This window comes from Trachypithecus francoisi, unplaced genomic scaffold (genome assembly GCF_009764315.1).
Source record: "Trachypithecus francoisi isolate TF-2019V2 unplaced genomic scaffold, Tfra_2.0 Contig00131, whole genome shotgun sequence".
NCBI classification, from domain to species: domain Eukaryota; kingdom Metazoa; phylum Chordata; class Mammalia; order Primates; family Cercopithecidae; genus Trachypithecus; species Trachypithecus francoisi.
This window is the reverse complement of record NW_022680483.1, coordinates 307,120-324,596: the sequence shown is the minus strand read 5'-3', so window position 1 is coordinate 324,596 and position 17,477 is coordinate 307,120. Positions and strand designations below refer to the sequence as shown.

The 17,477-nt window shown below is 37.4% G+C and overlaps 1 protein-coding gene across 1 annotated transcript in view; it reads right to left on the bottom strand.

The window, feature by feature from the left end:
- Positions 1 to 1,533: 1,533 nt before the first annotated feature.
- Positions 1,534 to 17,477, bottom strand: part of LOC117062150 (probable ubiquitin carboxyl-terminal hydrolase FAF-Y) — a 224,474-nt gene continuing 208,530 nt past the window's right edge. The window contains 7 exon segments of the mRNA XM_033175384.1: positions 1,534 to 3,141; positions 4,787 to 4,882; positions 5,577 to 5,789; positions 5,929 to 6,085; positions 15,081 to 15,169; positions 15,254 to 15,474; positions 15,888 to 16,073. Coding sequence (XP_033031275.1) covers positions 2,989 to 3,141; positions 4,787 to 4,882; positions 5,577 to 5,789; positions 5,929 to 6,085; positions 15,081 to 15,169; positions 15,254 to 15,474; positions 15,888 to 16,073 — 1,115 coding nt within the window. The 3' untranslated portion in view covers positions 1,534 to 2,988.

Here is a 17,477-nt window from a genome sequence, read left to right as displayed (position 1 = left end):
TTGGTGTAGCTTGCCTAGACAAGTTAATTATTAGCTTGTCTTGCCCGTTTCTGAGACTGAAGACCATAAAGTAATCCTAAAACCTGAAACACCTATAATGTGTTGTATGAATTAAGAAAATATTCTAACGAAGAAGTGCTCAGAAGAGTTCCAAAATAACATGGAAAATGGGCTTACAGAGGAACATGTTACCAGGAAATTGCAAGGAGGTTCTCATCATGTTAAAGAGCAGGTAGTCTCTTTTTTCCTATGATCAAGTTTGGAACCACTTCAGGAACTACTGCATCCTACTGTTGCATAGGCAATACCCTTTGAATAGCTCCCTACTGACCAAGAAAAACCTGCTTGGTTTACAGATGGCAGTTTCAAGGTGGGTGAACAATGTCCTGTTGGCAGCCTTTCATAGAGACCAGAAATGAAGACTGATTGAAGATGGAATAAACAAATTAGTTTAATGGTTGAACTGCATGTTGTTTTCTTATGAGTGTTAAAAAATTTACAATTTTTTTAAAAACACTGCATTTGTTTGAATTCTTGCCAATTCATGAGTAGTGACTGATGGCTTGGCCACAAGGACAATGGAAAACTGAACTATTAAGCAGATGCCAGCATGTGACACAGCCCTTTGGAAAGTACAAGGTGGAATTTAAGGGGTACGTTGAAGAACGGTATGTTGACATCCACCTGAAGAACCCTCTCCAGGATGATGGGGAGGTGATTAGAACCAGCAAGTTGATATCCTGGTGGATTTGCTTGAGGTGGCCACGTTATGGAGATCTCGCAGCAGTAATGCAGATGGGGTGAATCTAGACATATTCCTCTTGTACTCTGTGAGGAACAAAATCCCAAGATATATTTCTAACTGAGAAGAGAGACCAGACCGCAAGTAACTATGGCCCGAATAGGAAGGAACTTACCATAACTGGATTACAATGGACCAATGGCAGTGGCCCTGCCAGGGCATTAATGGGTCCTGACTACTGTATTCGCAGAGGTCAATGATAATTCTTAAAATACTATATATAAAAAAAATTATAACAAATTTGGGCAAACGAATTACATTTCTTCATAGCAACACGTTCCAGGGTCTATTGTGTCCAACAATGTGCAAGGAGATATTACATCAAATGAACATATTACATAGGTTATAGAGTGGTAGTTTGGGAGAGTATGAGCATTTCAAATATTGATTGTATAAAATAGTCCAACATTTGCTAACTTGGTATTCATGGTGACTTTATAGAACATGTACTACTGTGAATAACAAGAATCAACTATGTAAAAATGTGTCAAAAGCATAAAAATGATTAAGCTAGAAAATTTTTTACAAGGTCAATATCTTAATGTCTTTTTCTTTCTCTAGGTCCTTAGTGAAAGGCCAAAGGCCAATTTTTTTATGCATAAAAACTCAATGTGTCTGAAATGCTGAATTCAGTGTCATGCCAAGGCATGCCATGCAAGTAATTAATTTAAATGTGTAGTCCTTAAGAATACTGTAAGAGAGTAAAAGAAACAAAAACATACAACAGGACAAAATTATTCTTAAATTTTATTTGTGAATTCAGCAAAATAATTTCTATAAAACAAAACAGCCAAAACTTTAAATAGGATAGGATGGGCTGTATCTATTTGTAGGTATATTTGGTTTTTAAACAGGTTCCAAAATATTACACACATTCAAAATTTACCAATTCTCTTTTAAATACAGTATTAACTCACAGATTTCTGGAATCTCAAAAACAAACGTTTATTCTAAAATGGTACCTCAGAATTATATTAAATAAGCATGAGCTTATATCTTAATTAAATCTTCTATCTAACAACAAGAGTTTTAGAATAATGAAAAAAACTATGACAATTCTTTCTTTCAAGTAAAACTGTGACTAAGAATTCAGTCAGACATCTTGGTGCAATGGTACTTCAAAGTACTATGGATTCTTATGATGTACACTTCACTGGGATCAGAAGCAGCAAAGTTTTAGGAACTTCACTTAATAAATTCTATGTAAAAAAAAAAATCCCAAGCACACCAAATGCAATCTATTATGCTCCACACATTCTGACATAGGAAAATTTTGTGTATTGGTTTTAATATTTTACAATTCCTATTATCGATATTTTGATATTCTGTTAGCTCAAGAAATTGAACTATCAAACATTAAATGTGAAGAACATGTGTGCAATGAAAAACTGCCTGTCTGTCACATTTTCCCCCGATTTTATATTTATTCTAGGTGTAAGAAATAACAGCTCTTAGCAATACAGCTGTCACTCTGGGCAACTGCTGTCATTTATGTGATTCTGTCCTCTTGGCTACACAAACAGTGTGAAGCCATGCTAATTGTTATAGCATAAGAATAGCTTTAAAGTAGTTAGCCTACATACCAGAATAAAAAGGTAATGAAAAATATGTAGAGCCTACATACCAGAATAAAAAGGTAATGAAAAATATGTAGAAATGTTACACTGCCAATTTTCCACATCAACCTTGTAATTCAAAAGTGACCACCAGTCTTATATATCCAGGAAAAAAGGATTAACAAAAAACTTTTGGTGTAAACTGACAAAGATGGGCTCTTTTATGTTCCCTTTTTTGGAGGGAAGTGGGTAAAGTTGATCAAACTGCACAAAGCAGGCAATATCAATTGCACAATGCAGTGAACATAACAAAAAATAATTGTATGATTGTGTAGATCTGACTTTTTTTCATCAAAAAAAATTTCTTGCTTAAGAATTAATAGTCAGACATTAACACAGTATATGTACCTTTGTCCTTTATAGATTAGGACCAGTCATTTATTATAAAACACTGTACACTTCCCCCTGCATGTGTCTTATACACTGACAAATTGTAAATTACTGCAAACGAGAGTGCATATGCTCTCTACTCCATGTTGGTTTGGAATAGTTTATCTAGTTTTCAATACTAGCGAGGCACAGAGAAAGCTTGGACTGTAAGGCCTTAGTGCGTGGTCATAAAGGAAGCAGTTAATTATGTGCTTTTCCCTGTTCCTTCATCTGAGGTGAGGATACTTCTTCATTGCCTTCATAATTTTCTTGTGTTCGTTGGCCAGTTTTCTGAGGGTTGTTCAAGTGATGTGCTGCTGGTCCTGTATATGGCTGTCCATGCACATGATTATTCTAAGAGGGTGAAAGAGACCAGCATTGTAACACTTTTCAGATATTAACCATTAAAAATTTAAAACCATGGGGTAAGTTTGGTCAAAAAGTAGACATCTTTAAACCTGGATCTTTAGGAAAAAAAAAAAAGAATTTACAATCTGATTTTTATGTTTGAAGAAAAAAAGTATATAAATAAAGTGTTTTGAGAAAGTACACACACATAAATGTAATAAATGTATCAGCTTCTGATAAAAATTCATTTCACCTCCACAGAGAATGTATTCAAGAGTCTTGGCCAGGAATGGTTGCTCTTAACTGTAATCTCAGCACTTCGGGAAGCCAAGGTGGGTGGATCACAAGGTCAGGAGTTCAAGACTAGCCTGGCCAACATAGTGAAAAACCCTGTCTCTACTAAAAATACAAACCTAAGCTGGGCATGGTGGCACATGCCTGTAGTCCTAGCTATTTGGGAGGCTAAGGCAGGAGAATGGCTTGAACTCGGGATGTGGAGGTTGCAGTGAGCTGAGATCATGCCACTGCACTCCAGCTTGGGCAACAGAATCAGACTAGCTCTAAAAAAAAAATTCTTGGAAGGCCAATTACTGTGCTAAGCAAAAAGATTTTCCATGTGTTTTCCCCAGAGCAGCAACACTTGGAAATCTGTAAGAAATCCCAATTCTTGGCCAGGTGCGGGCGCTCACGCCTATAATCCCAGCATTTTGGGAGGCCAAGGTGGGCAAATCACAAGGTCAGAAGATTGAGTCCATCCTGGCCAACATGGTGAGACTCTGTCTCCACTAAAAACAACAAAAATTAGCTGGGCGTGATGGTGCGTCTACCTACTCTGGAGGCTGAGGCAGGAGAATTGCTTGAACCCTGGAGGTGGAGGCTGCAGTGAGCCGTGACTTTGCCACTCTACTCTAGACTGGTGACAGGACAAGACTCCCTCAGAAAAAGAAAAGGAAAAAAAAAAAAAAAAAGAAATGCCAACTCTTGAGCCCCACAATAGCCCTATAGAGTGACAATTTCTGGACCCTGCAATTGCTGTTCTCAATCACTGCATTTACATGATTATGATGTACATTAAATTTAAGAAAAAGAACCACAGCCTTAAAATGACTGCATTAGTCACATTTGTGGCTAATTTTCCCAGAATCTTTTCCCAAATATACATGTTTTGCAAAATAAGTTATTATAAAGTTTATCTGTATTTTTCCTAAGTTATATTTTTTCAGTTAACCATCTATTAAAGCCAGTCAAACTGAATTTTTACTGCCACTGAATCTCAGAAACTTTAGGCTTTAACATTTCTTCAACTATTACTGAAACATCACACAATTTTATTAACCATAGCAAATAGTAAAAAGGGGTAGTACCTGGTTACAAAGAAAATACCACGACGGCAAAATAAAACATTAACTCACTCCAACTAACCCTCCACTGATCATCTTGTCAAAGCTATTCTAGATAATTTATTACTTTACAGTCACAGTAGATCTGTCTCCAGTCCATGTTGGTTTGGAACAGTTTATCTGGTTTTAAATACTAGCCAGCACAAACAAAGTCTGCACTTTCAAAATATTTAAGAAAATAGTAATTGAAGACCTTTTAAGTAAAGCATCAAACTGGGTTTGGGGGACAAAAATGAAAAATCCTTTTTTACCTGTTGATACTGACAGCCAGGTGAATGAGGATGTAATGGGGCATCTTCTGATGGAGAGGGCTCATGCTCATCTGGGGCATCCTGGTCATCTGGTTCCTAATTTTAAATATTTAAAGAGATTAAGCATTAGATTATAAAAGTAACTTCAAGTTGTATTTAATTTCCTTCATTTAGAATAAACTTTTAAGAAATGCACAAAGGCGTCTTTAGCATCTTTGCATTTACTGCAGGTATTTTAAAATATCAGAAAACAGGCCAGGTGCAGTGGCTCAGGCGTATAATCCCAGCACTTTGGGAGGCCAAGGCATGCGGATCACTTGAGGTCAAGAGTTTGAGACCAGCCTGGCCAACTTGGTGAAACCCTGAGAAGAATTAGCCACACATGGGGTGGCTGCCTGTAATCCCAGGTACTCGGGAGGCTGAGGCAGGAGAATCGCTTGAACCTGAGAAGTGGAGGTTGCAATGAGCTGATATTGTGCCACCCTGCCAGCCTAGGCAATAGGGTGAGACTCTATCTCAAAAAAAAAAAAAGACAAAAAACAAACAAAAGAATATCTGAATTCGCTCAGATATGTGATTTTTTAGACACCTTCACAGAAGTTTTTTCCAAAAGGAAACTCCTTTGCTAACTTAAGATCAAACAAATCAAGCTAACCATTAAAGCAAACAAAACTGCAACATGATTTTTTTAAGCACAATATTAATAAACATTGGCCTACACATTAAAAAAATACTTTTTCCCATTTCTATCTGCTACCCATTAGTGGCTTTTTTTTTTTTTTTTTTTTACCTCTTCTGGGCAGAGTTCACAAGCTTTTGCAAGTGTCATCCTAGCACTATGTGATCTTTCTAAGAAATAACCATTTGATGTTTCATTGCTTTGTACTGGAGGAGACCAATTGTGGTAAGTATACTGAGGATTGCCAGTATATGGTCGTCTTTCAAGTTCATCTCCTAGCCATTCCACTGCCCAGGTCCATTTTCTTTTAAGATCGCCATTACCCTTCAGAAGAAAATAAAACTATTTAGAATTAGAATGATTTTCAGTATCAGCTTAAAATGTGAATTAAAAATTTTCATGATTATTTCCTTACTTGTGACAGAGGTTTCTACAAATTTATAAGATAAAACAAAACTCTCACCTGTAAGATTTGGTAAGCAACAGGACAACTGCTAAATAGAGCTACCATACATTTTATGCACTGATACGCTCGTTTTTGATAGTGATTCTTTGAGCGCTGTATTGTATCGAACAGCCCATCTCGGTCATCTGGAATTCCTTTAAGTGCATTATGAATTCTAAAACAGAAACAGATGTAAAAATTTGTGATATCCAATAGTAACTAACATTTGAGTGCCTAATTATATGCCATTTAGTACATGTTTTTGATGTAATCATATAATCTAATTTACATTAGAGTTACTTTCCTAAGTAGGTAGGAACAAATTAAAATTAGGAACATTTAACAAATGAGAAAAGAAATACAGAGCGCACAAATAGCTTGCCAAATATTACAGATCTGGCAACTTGAGCAGCTGGTTAGCAATCTGACTTAAAAGTCTGAGATCTTGCCAAATTACCAATCCAAAATGCTATCACTAAAAATTACTAAGAACAAATTAAGGACAATGATGCTACATAATATTTCATAGATTTTTTCCTTTCTTTTTTTTTTTTTTTTTTAAGAGATAGAATCTTGCTCTATGTCCCAGGCTGGCCTGCAGTGGCATGATCATAGTTTGTGGCTCACTGTTGCCTCAAACTCCAGAATACAACGAATACTTTCACTTCAGCCTCCCAAGTAGTTGGGATTACAGAAACACAACACTGTGTCCAGTTCACCACATTATTTCTACTAAAGCTATTAAATAGTCTTTTAAGACTACTTTAGTTGAAAGAAACTTATTGATTATGGAACAGTCACGTAAATTGGCAGTATAAAATTAACTTGAATTCTGATACTATAAAAACACACACATGATGCGTAAAGCAATTTTCACTGACAACGAAAAAATCTGCCTGATTTGCTAATGATCAATTATTTTATTTCAGGACTGCCTAACTGCAATATATTTACACAGCCAAGTGTTCCCTGTTTCTCCTTAATAGTCAATTTAAAAACTTGCAAACAAAGGTTGGGCGTGGTGACTCATGCCTGTAATCCCAGCATTTTGGGAGGCCAAGGTGGGTGGATCACTTGAAGTCAGGAGTTCGAGACCAACCTGACCAACAAGGTGAAACCCTGTCTCTACTAAAAATGCAAATCTAGCCGGTCATGGTGGCACATATGTGTAATCTCAGCTACTTGGGAGGCTGAGGTTGCAGTGAGTGGAGATCACCCCACTGCAATCCAGCCTTAGGCAACAAGAGCAAAACTCTGTCTCAAAAAAAAGTTACAAACAAAGATATGCTTGCTTTCTTTTGTGTCATTACCTACACAGAAAAATAACTTGAACTTCTTTTTCCTCTATGCCATGTATCTTACTTAACAAAGTATTTTTATATTCCATGTCAGATGTCAGGTTTTTTTGTTTGCTTCAGACACATTTATAATACAAATTTTGTTTGGAAAGGGAAAATTTTGAAATCTAATCATTTCAGACAAAAAAATAACATGGATACACTTCCTGCAACACTTATGACATACATATTCCATTTGCTTATTCTCTTACAGTTTATAATGAAGTGATAATAACAGTGCTTGGCATAGGCACATAGCAGATGTTGATATATATCTATTGAATATTGTTTATTGAACAAACTCAATATTCATTATACAAAACATTTCAAGCTTATGTTCATAAGGACAATATTGATTTTGTACAAAATCCGCTATTTTCAACATTAATCCAACATGTGTACCTTTACTATAATCACTTCCTTGGATGAGACAAGGAGGCTAAAAATGTGATTTAGCTAAATTTAGAGCAACTACAAGATGTACATAGTTGGCTGGGTGCAACTATGTACACCTTGTATATGTGTAATTCCAGCTCACACATGTAATTTCAGCACTTTGGGAGGCCCAGGCAGGCGGATTACGAGGTCAGGAGATCAAGACCGACCTGGCCAACATTATGAAACCCTGTCTCTATTAAAATACAAAAAATTAGCTGGGTGTGGTGGCACATGCCTGTAGTCCCAGCTACTAGGGAAGCTGAGGCAGGAGAATTGCTTGAACCTGGGAGACGGAGGTTGCAGTAAGCTGAGATTGTGCCACTGCATTCTATCCTGGTGACAAAGCAAGAAAGAGTCTCAAAAAAAAAAAAAAAAGGAAAAAAGAAAAGAAAAAGAAAAAGAAAAATTAAAAAAGAAATCACATAGCAAACAATATTTGTCTATAAATTCTTCCAAACACAGTAAAACTTTTTTAAGAAATAAAAAATTAGAACGCATTAAAACAAATGGGATCTAATATAAAACATTACTGATCTAATGCCACTTTTACATTACTTGATCTGCTTGATGGTGGACTGAACCACAATTTGAGAATTTTAATTGCTGAAATCTAATATTTTCAGTTCTCTAAAATTCACCATTACAATGATTTACCTTTAAGTACTGTGTTCTGCAGCTTTGTAATAAATGTGTTTTCAGGTTCTTTTGCTTATTATTATGTCTAATGGGTGTGTTTGTGTGCGTGTATGTTTGTGTGCGTCTGCGTGTTGTCTGTGTGTGTTCCTAAAACAAGCTATTCTACTAATTTCCAAGAGGAGAAGAGTTAGAATTTTCAGGCAGAGTTAGGCAACTGATTCTATGGTGTAATTCTTAAGACTGATTTTGCTGAAAAGAACACAATTCGAGGATTCTAGGGGTATGTTTACAGACCTGTTAGTAGCACAATCTCACTTCTGAAAAACTACTACTCTGATTTCTTATATACTAATAAAACTACTTAGAGGAGATAATTCTAGAAAAAGTACCTCATAATCTTAAAATATTAACAGAACTTAAGGAAGTATCAAAAGCCTTACTGGGTTCCTTAAAAAAATAAAAACAGTAAATGGAAGACAAAACCTAACATTAAGTATGAAAGTGGAACATTAAGAGAAAAGAATGCAATGGAGAAATAGCAACAGCTCTGGTCTGCAGCTCCCACCGTAACTGATGCAGAAGATGGGTGATTTCTGAATTTCCAACTTAAGTACCTGGTTCATCTCACTAGGACTGAGTGGACAGTGGGTGCAGCCCACGGAGAGTGAGCCAAAGCAGGGCAGGGCGTCACCTCACCTGGGAAGCTCAAGGTGTCTGGGGATTTCCCTTTCTTAGCCAAGGGAAGCCGTGACAGACTGTACCTGGAAAAATGGGATACTCCCACCCAAACAGTGTGCTCTTCCCAAGGTCTTAACAACTGGCAGACAAGGAGATTCTCTCCCATGTTCGACTCGGTAGGTCCCACATCCACAGGGCCTTGCTCACGGCTAGCGCAGCAGTCTGAGATCGAACTGCAAGACAGCAGCCTGGCTGGGGAAGGGGCATCCTCCATTTCTGAGGCTTGAGTAGGTAAACAAAGCACTCAGGAAGTCTGAACTGCTTCCACCCACTGGCTCCACCCACCACAGCTCAGCAAGGTCTACTTCCTCTAGACTCCACCTCTGTGGGCAGGGCTTACCTGAACAAAAGGCAGCAGACAACTTCTACAGACTTAAACATCCCTGTCTGACAGCTCTGGAGAGCAGTGGTTCTCCCAACACGGTGTTTAAGCTCTGAGAACAGACAGACTGCCTTCTCAAGTGAGTCCCTGACAGCCACGTAGCCTAACTGGGAGAAACCTCCCAACAGGGGCCAACAGACACCTCACATAGGTGGGTGCCCCTATGGGACAAAGCTTCCAGAAGAAGGATCAGGCAGCAATATTTGCTGTTCTGCAGACTCCACTGGTGATACCCAGGCAAACAGGGTCTGGAGGGACCTCCAGCAAAGTCCAACTGACCTGCAGCTGAGAAACCTGTTAGAAGGAAAACTAACAAAAGAAAGGAAGAGCATCAACATGAACAAAAAGGACATCCACACCAAAACTCCATCTGTAGGTCAGCAAAGACCAAAGGTAGATAAAACCACAAAGATGGGGAGTAACCAGAGCAGAAAATCAGAGTGCCTCTTCTCCTCAAAAGGATTGCAGCTCCTTGCCAGCAACAGAACAAAGCTGAACAGAGAATGACTCTGACAAGTTGACAGAGTAGGTAGTCAGAAGGTAGGTAATAACAAACGTCTGCAAGCTAAGGGAGCATGTTTGAAACCATCGCAAGAAAGCTAAAAATCTTGAAAAAAGGTTAGACAAATGGCTAACTAGAACAAACAGTGAAAACCTTAAATGAACTGATGAAGCTGAAAACCATGGCACGAGAACTTTATGACCCATGCATAAGCTTCAACAGCCGACTGGATCAAGTGGAAGAAAGAGTATCTGTGAATGAAGATCAAATTAATGAAATAAAGTAAGAAGAAAAGATTAGAGAAAAAAGAGTAAAAAGAAATGAACAAAGTCTCCAAGAAATATGGGACTATGGGAAAATACCAAATCTACGTTTGATTGCTGTACACTTGAAAGTGATGGAGAGAACGGAACCAAGTTGGAAAACACTCTTCAGGATATTATCCAGGAGAACTTCCCCAGCCTAGCAAGGCAGGACAACATTCAAATTCAGGAAATACAGAGAACACCACAAAGATACTCCTCAAGAAGACCAACCCTGAGAATGTAACTGTCAGATTCACCAACGGTAAAATGAAGGAACAAATGTTAGGGGAATCCTTAAGGTCGAGTTAACCACAAAGGGAAGCCCATCAGATTAACAGCGGATCTCTTGGCAAAAACTCTACAAACTGGAAGACAGTAGGGACAATATTCAACATTCTTAAAGAAAATAATTTTCAACTCAGAATTTCATATCCAGACAAACTAAGCTTCGTAAGTGAAGGTGAAATAAAATCCTTTACAGACAGGCAAATGCTTAGAGATTTTGTCACCACCAGGCCTGCCTTACAAGAGATCCTGAAGAAAGCACTAAACATGGAAAGAAACAACCGCTACCAGCCACTGCAAAAACATGCCAAAATGTAAAGACCATCAATGCTAGGAAGGAACTGCATCAATTAATTGGCAGAATAACCAGGTAACATGATAATGACAGGATCAAATCCACACCTAACAATATTAACCTTAAATGTAAATAGGCTAAATGCCCCAAGTAAAAGACACAGACTGGCAAAATGGATAAAGAGTCAAGATCTAATCATGTGCTGCATTCAGAAACCTCATCGCACATGCAAAGATGCACATAGGCTCAAAATAAAGGGATGGAGGAAGACCTACCAAGCAAATGGAAAGCAAAAAAGAAAAAGAAAAAAGAAAAAAGCAGGGGTTGCAATCCTAGTCTCTGATAAAACAGAAACTTTAAACCAACAAAGATCAGAAGAGACAAAGGAGGGCACTACATAATGGTAATGGGATCAATTCAACAACAAGAACTAACTATTATAAACATACATGCACCCAATACAGGAGCACCCAGATTCATAAAGCAAGTCTTTAGAGACCTACAAAGAGACTTAGTCTCCCACACAATAATAATGGGAGACTTTAACACCCCACTGTCAATACTAGAAAGATCAACAAGACAGAAGGTTAACAAGGATATCCAGGACATGAAATCAGCTCTTTAATAAGCAGACCTAATAGACATCTAGAGAACTCTCCACCTCAAATCAACAAAATAGATATTCTTCTCAGCACCACATCACACTTATTCTAAAATTGACCACATAGTTGGAAGCAGAGCACTCCTCAGCAAATGTAAAAGAACAGAAATTACAACAAACTGTCTCTCAGACCACAGTGCAATCAAATTAGAACTCAGGATTAAGAAACTCAATCAAAACCAAACTAGACAGAAACTGGACAACTTGCTCCTGAATGACCACTGCATAAATAACGAAATGAAGGCAGAAATAAAAATGTTTTTTGAAACAAATGAGAACAAAGATACAACATACCAGAATCTCTGGGACACATTTAAGGCCGTGTGTAGAGGGAAATTTATAGCACTAAATGCCCACAAGAGAAACCAAGAAAGTTCTAAAATCGATACCCTAACATCACAATTAAAAGAACTAGAGAAGCAAGAGCAAACATACTCAAAAGCTAGCAGAAGGCAAGAAATAAGTAAGATCACAGCAGAACTGAAAGTGATAGAGACACAAAAAGCCCTTTGAAAAAAATCAGTGAGTCCAGGAGCTGATTTTTTGAAAAGATCAACAAAACAGATAGACCACTAGCAAGACTAACAAGAAGAGAGAAGAATCAAATAGACACAATAAAAAGTGATAAAGAGGATATCACCACTGATCCCACAGAAATACAAAGTACCATCAGAGAATACTATAAACATCTCTACACAAAGAAACTAGGAAATCTAGAAGAAATGAATAAATTCCTGGACACCTACACTCTCCCAAGACTAAACCAGGAAGAAGTTGAATCCCTGAATAGACCAATAACAGGCTCTGAAATTGATGGAATAATTAATAGCCTACCAACCAAAAAAAGTCCAGGACTAGACAAATTCACAGCCAAATTCTATCAGAGGTACAAAGAGGAGCCAATACCATTCCTTCTGAAATTATTCCAATCAACAGTAAAAGAGGGAATCCTCCTTAACTCATTTTATGAGGCCAACATCATTCTGATACAAAAGCCTGGCAGAGACATAATAAAGAAAGAGACTTTTAGACCAGTATCCCTGATGAACACTGATGAAGAAATACTCAAGAAAATACTGGCAAACCAATACAGCAGCACATCCAAAGCTTATCCACCACGATCAGGGTGGCTTCATCCCTGGGATGCAAGGCTCGTAAAACATATGCAAATCAATAAACATAATCCATCACATAAACAGAACCAACGACAAAAACCACATGATAATCTCAATAGTTGCAGAAAAGGCTTTCAACAAAATTCAACAGCCCTTCATGCTAAAAACTCTCAATAAACTAGGTATTGATGGAACATATCTCAAAATAGTAAGAGCTATTTATGACAAACCCACAGCCAATGTCATACTGAATGGGCAAAAACTGGAACCATTCCCTTTGAAAATTGGTACAAGACAAGGATGCCCTGTCTCACCACTCCTATTCAATATAGTGTTGCAAGACAAAGAAATAGAGTATTCAGTTAGGAAATGAGGAAGCCAAATTGTCCCTGTTTGCAGATGACATGATTTTATGTTTAGAAAACCCCATTATCTCAGCCCCAAACCTCCTTAAGCTGACAAGCAACTTGAGCGAAGTCTCAGGATACAAAAATCAATGTGCAAAAATCAAAAGCATTCTATACACCAATAACAGACAGAGAGCCAATCATGAGTGAATTCCCATTCACAACTGCTACAAAGAGAATAAAATATCTAGGAATCCAACTTAAAAGGGATGTGAAGGACCTCTTCAAGGAGAACACACCATTGCTCAACAAAATAAAGAGAACACAAACAAATGGAAGAACATTCCATGTTCATGGATAGGAAGACTCAATATCATGTAAATGGCCATACTGACCAAGGTTATTTATAGATTCAATGCCACCCCACTAAGCTACCAATGACTTTCTTCACAGAATCAGAAAAAACTACTTTAAAGTTCATATGGAACCAAAGAGCCCGCATTGCCAAGACAATCCTAAGCAAAAAGAACAAAGCTGGAGGCATCACATCACCAGACTTCAAACTATACTACAAGGCTACAGTAACCAAAACAGCATGGTACTGGTACCAAAACAGATATATAGGCAAGTGCAACAGAACAGAGACCTCACAAATAGCCCCATACAACTACAACTATCTGATCTTTAACAAACCTGACAAAAACAAGAAACGTGGAAAGGATTCCCTATTTAATAAATGGTGCTGGGAAAACTGGCTAGCCATATGTAGAAAGCTAAAACTGGATCCCTTCCTTACACCTTACACAAAAATTAATTCAAGATGGATTAAAGACTTAAATGTTAGACCTAAAACCATAAAAACCCTAGAAGAAAACTAGGTAATACCGTTCAGGAGATAGGCAAGAGAAGGACTTCACGACTAAAACACCAAAAGCAATGGCAACTAAAGTCAAAATAGACAAATGGGATCTAATTAAACTAAAGAGCTTCTGCACAGCAAAAGAAACTACCTTCATAGTGAACAGGCAACCTACAGAATGGGAGAAAATTTTTGCAATCTACCTATCGACAAAGGGCTAATACCCAGAATCTACAAAGAGTTCAAAAAAATTTACAAGACAAAAAAAACCCCATCAAGAAGTGGGCAAAGGATATGAACAACACTTCTCAAAAGAAGACATTTATGCAGCCGACAGACACATGAAAAAATGCTCATCATCACTGGCCATCATAGAAATGCAAATCAAAACCACAATGAGATACCATCTCATACCAGTTAGAATGGCAATCATTAAAAAGTCAGGAAACAACAGATGCTGGAGAGGATGTGGAGAAATAGGAACGCTTTTACACTGTTGGGAGGAGTGTAAATTAGTTTAACCATTGTGGAAGACAGTGTGGCAATTCCTCAAGGATCTAGAACTAGAAATACCATTTGATTCAGTGATCCCATTACTGGGTATGTACCCAAAGGATTATAAATCATGCTACTACAAAGACACATGCACACGTATGTTTATTGCAGCACTATTCACAATAGCAAAGACTTGGAACCAACCCAAGTGTCCATCAACGATAGACTGGATAAAGAAAATGTGGCACATATACACCATGGAATATTATGCAGCCATAAAACAGTATGAGTTCATGTCCTTTGCAGGGACATGGATGAAGCCGGAAACCATCACTCTGAGGAAACTGTCACAAGGAGAGAAAATCAAACACCACATGTTCTCACTCATAGGTGGGAAGTGAACAATGAGATCACCTGGACACAGGGCGGGGAACATCATACACTGGGGCCTGCTGGGGGGTGGGAGCAGAGGTACGGATAGCATTAGGAGAAATATCTAATGTAAATGACAAGTTGATGGGTACAGCAAACCCACATGGTGCATGTAAACCTATGTATCAAACCTGCATGTAGTGCACATGTATCCTAGAACTTAAAGTATAATTTAAAAAAAAGAAAAAAAAATGCAAGTAAGTGGCATTTTTCATTCACATGGTTTTGAAGACAGAACATTAAGCAGAGCACCAAAAGATAAAAAATGTATTTGGCAACTGACAATTCCAGTTATTTCAAGAACCTGGGAAACTAACTATCCTGATGGCAAAAGTGTATTCACCTGTGAGTCTGCCAGGAGTCCTCAATCAGTAAAATTTCCAAAAGTAGATCTAAATACGGCCGAAGTTCATAGGTATATGAATATGCAACCTACAATAGGTAAGCGATAGTGAATTACATATTTTAAAGAAATGAGTAAAATTACAGATACAAGAATGTTTATTTTTCTTTCACCTGCCAGAGAAGTTCGCTGAGGACAGTAGATGAGAACTGAGGATTCTCCCAAGAGCAAAAGCGAAGTAATTTGATGGTATCTTCTGAGTTACTGCAGTCTTCAATAATTTTCTTCACATAACTTGTTCTCACAAATAAAATGTCTGCCACATTCTGCTGAATTGGCATTATAGGCTGTGATAAACTGGGGTCACCAAAAGGATTGGGGAGAGGGGGATTACCTAGAACAAATTTGTTATCAATGAAAAACTAATAGAATTCCTCACAAAATTATAATAATAAATTTCTTATCTTAAAAAATAAAATCTGATTTTAAGTTAAATTAAAAATTCACCTAAATGGTCAACAATATACCAAGATGAAAAAATGCAAAAATATAAATGCTGACACTAAAGACAAAGTTTATCATTCTTACACTAAGTATTTCATAAGATATCATAGTACCCTACATTTAAAAATTAAACTCCTTATTCAACATATGAAAAAGCTAAAGCTTAAGTATAACATTCTAGAACATGGGCCTTCAGAGTAATTTCATTTTTATAAATCTTCAGAGCTACTTTTAATCAAGTGCTACGTAAAGCTACCATTATTTTTAAACTGCTGTAAAAAAAAATGGAACATGTTACCTTACCATTGATTGAAGACTGCATTGTTGATGATACATTGCAACAACGAATCAGCTGAGACACTACTGAATATAACTTGCCTAATTCAGCATACTGATATTTGATTGGAGGACCTGGTCCTTCGTCTAAAGACACAAGCATAAAGGTAGCAGGTACATTCAATTTCAGAAGCTGTGTTTTTTCTGCTACACCTATAAAAAAGGACAGAAAAATATGTAGAAAAAAACAGGGTAAGCACTGCAATAATTTAAAATTATTATAGCTCTTTGTAAGTTATATTAATAAAAGCTCTTTCTCTTTGCTTAGAATATAAACAATACAAGCAGAACGCTGACAGAACAGAAAATACACTGATATAATTAAATAAGATGAAGTATCGTTAACTGTGAAATAATGATCATGACTATGGCATTCCAGTTAGCCTAGGTACTAAGAGAAATGTATAATTTCTAAGTCCTAGGGAAGCTGGAAAGACCTAGCTGAAGAGTAACTTTCAACATAAGAAAGTAAGACAGAACCTAGCTGGGAATGGTGGCTTACACCTGTAATCCCAGCACTTTGGGAGGCCAAAGCAGGTGGATCAACTGAGGTCAGGCGTTCGAGACCAGCCTGTTCAACATGGTGAAACCCCATCTCTACTATAAATACAAAAATTAGCTGGGCATGGTGGTGGGTGCCTGTAATCCAAGCTACTTGGGAGGCTAAGGCAGGAGAACTGCTTGAACCCAGGAGGTGGAGGTTGCAGTGAGAAGAGAACGCGCCAATGCATTCCAGCTTGGGCGACAGAGAGAGACTCCATTTAAAAAAAATAAAATAAATAAAAATAAAAATAAAGTAAGATTATTTTTTAAATTTTACTAAATTAAATGAGCCATAAAAATTCTTCTAGAAAAAATTTCCATTCTAGGACATTCCCTTACATGGCTTGTTTTTTGTAACCGTATCTATAGTAATAGATATATCCAAATGATTTTAGATGATTCCAAATTCTGGACATATGTGTCCCACTACCAGATTTCTTTATATAGGTATCCCATCTGCTTTTAAAATGCAGTCTGCTCACACGAGTCCTTTTTCCTCTATCAGTAAATGGCACCGCTATTTTCTCAGTTCATCAGATCACATCTTAACATCTCATTTCTGCTCCACTTCCTCAAATATCAAATTACCAACTCCTGCTGATTCTAACTCATAAAAAGCTCCTGGATCCGTTCATACCTGTCTTTCACACTGCCAGTTTCCCTAATACAAAGCAGCCACAATATTTTTCTACAGAAAATTTTCAATAGTTTCTTATCTTGGTCTATTGTAAGCCATTCTACGTTATAGCCAGTATGATGTTTTTAAGTTAAGACTCCTGTGATCCTCAAGTGGTTCATTCATGCCCTCCTGATAATGTCGAGGCTACTTTATAAAATCAAAATAGCATAAATAGAAAATCCTGCAAATCAGTCCTGCTATTCCATATCCTTTACTGTATGAAGTCACACTAAATACCTCACATTGTGTCTAAGAAGCAAAGTTATGTCAGTACTAAGTCTGCTCGCACTGTCCACTCAGTTTAAAAAATCCTAACCAACCCCTTCCTCCTGGCA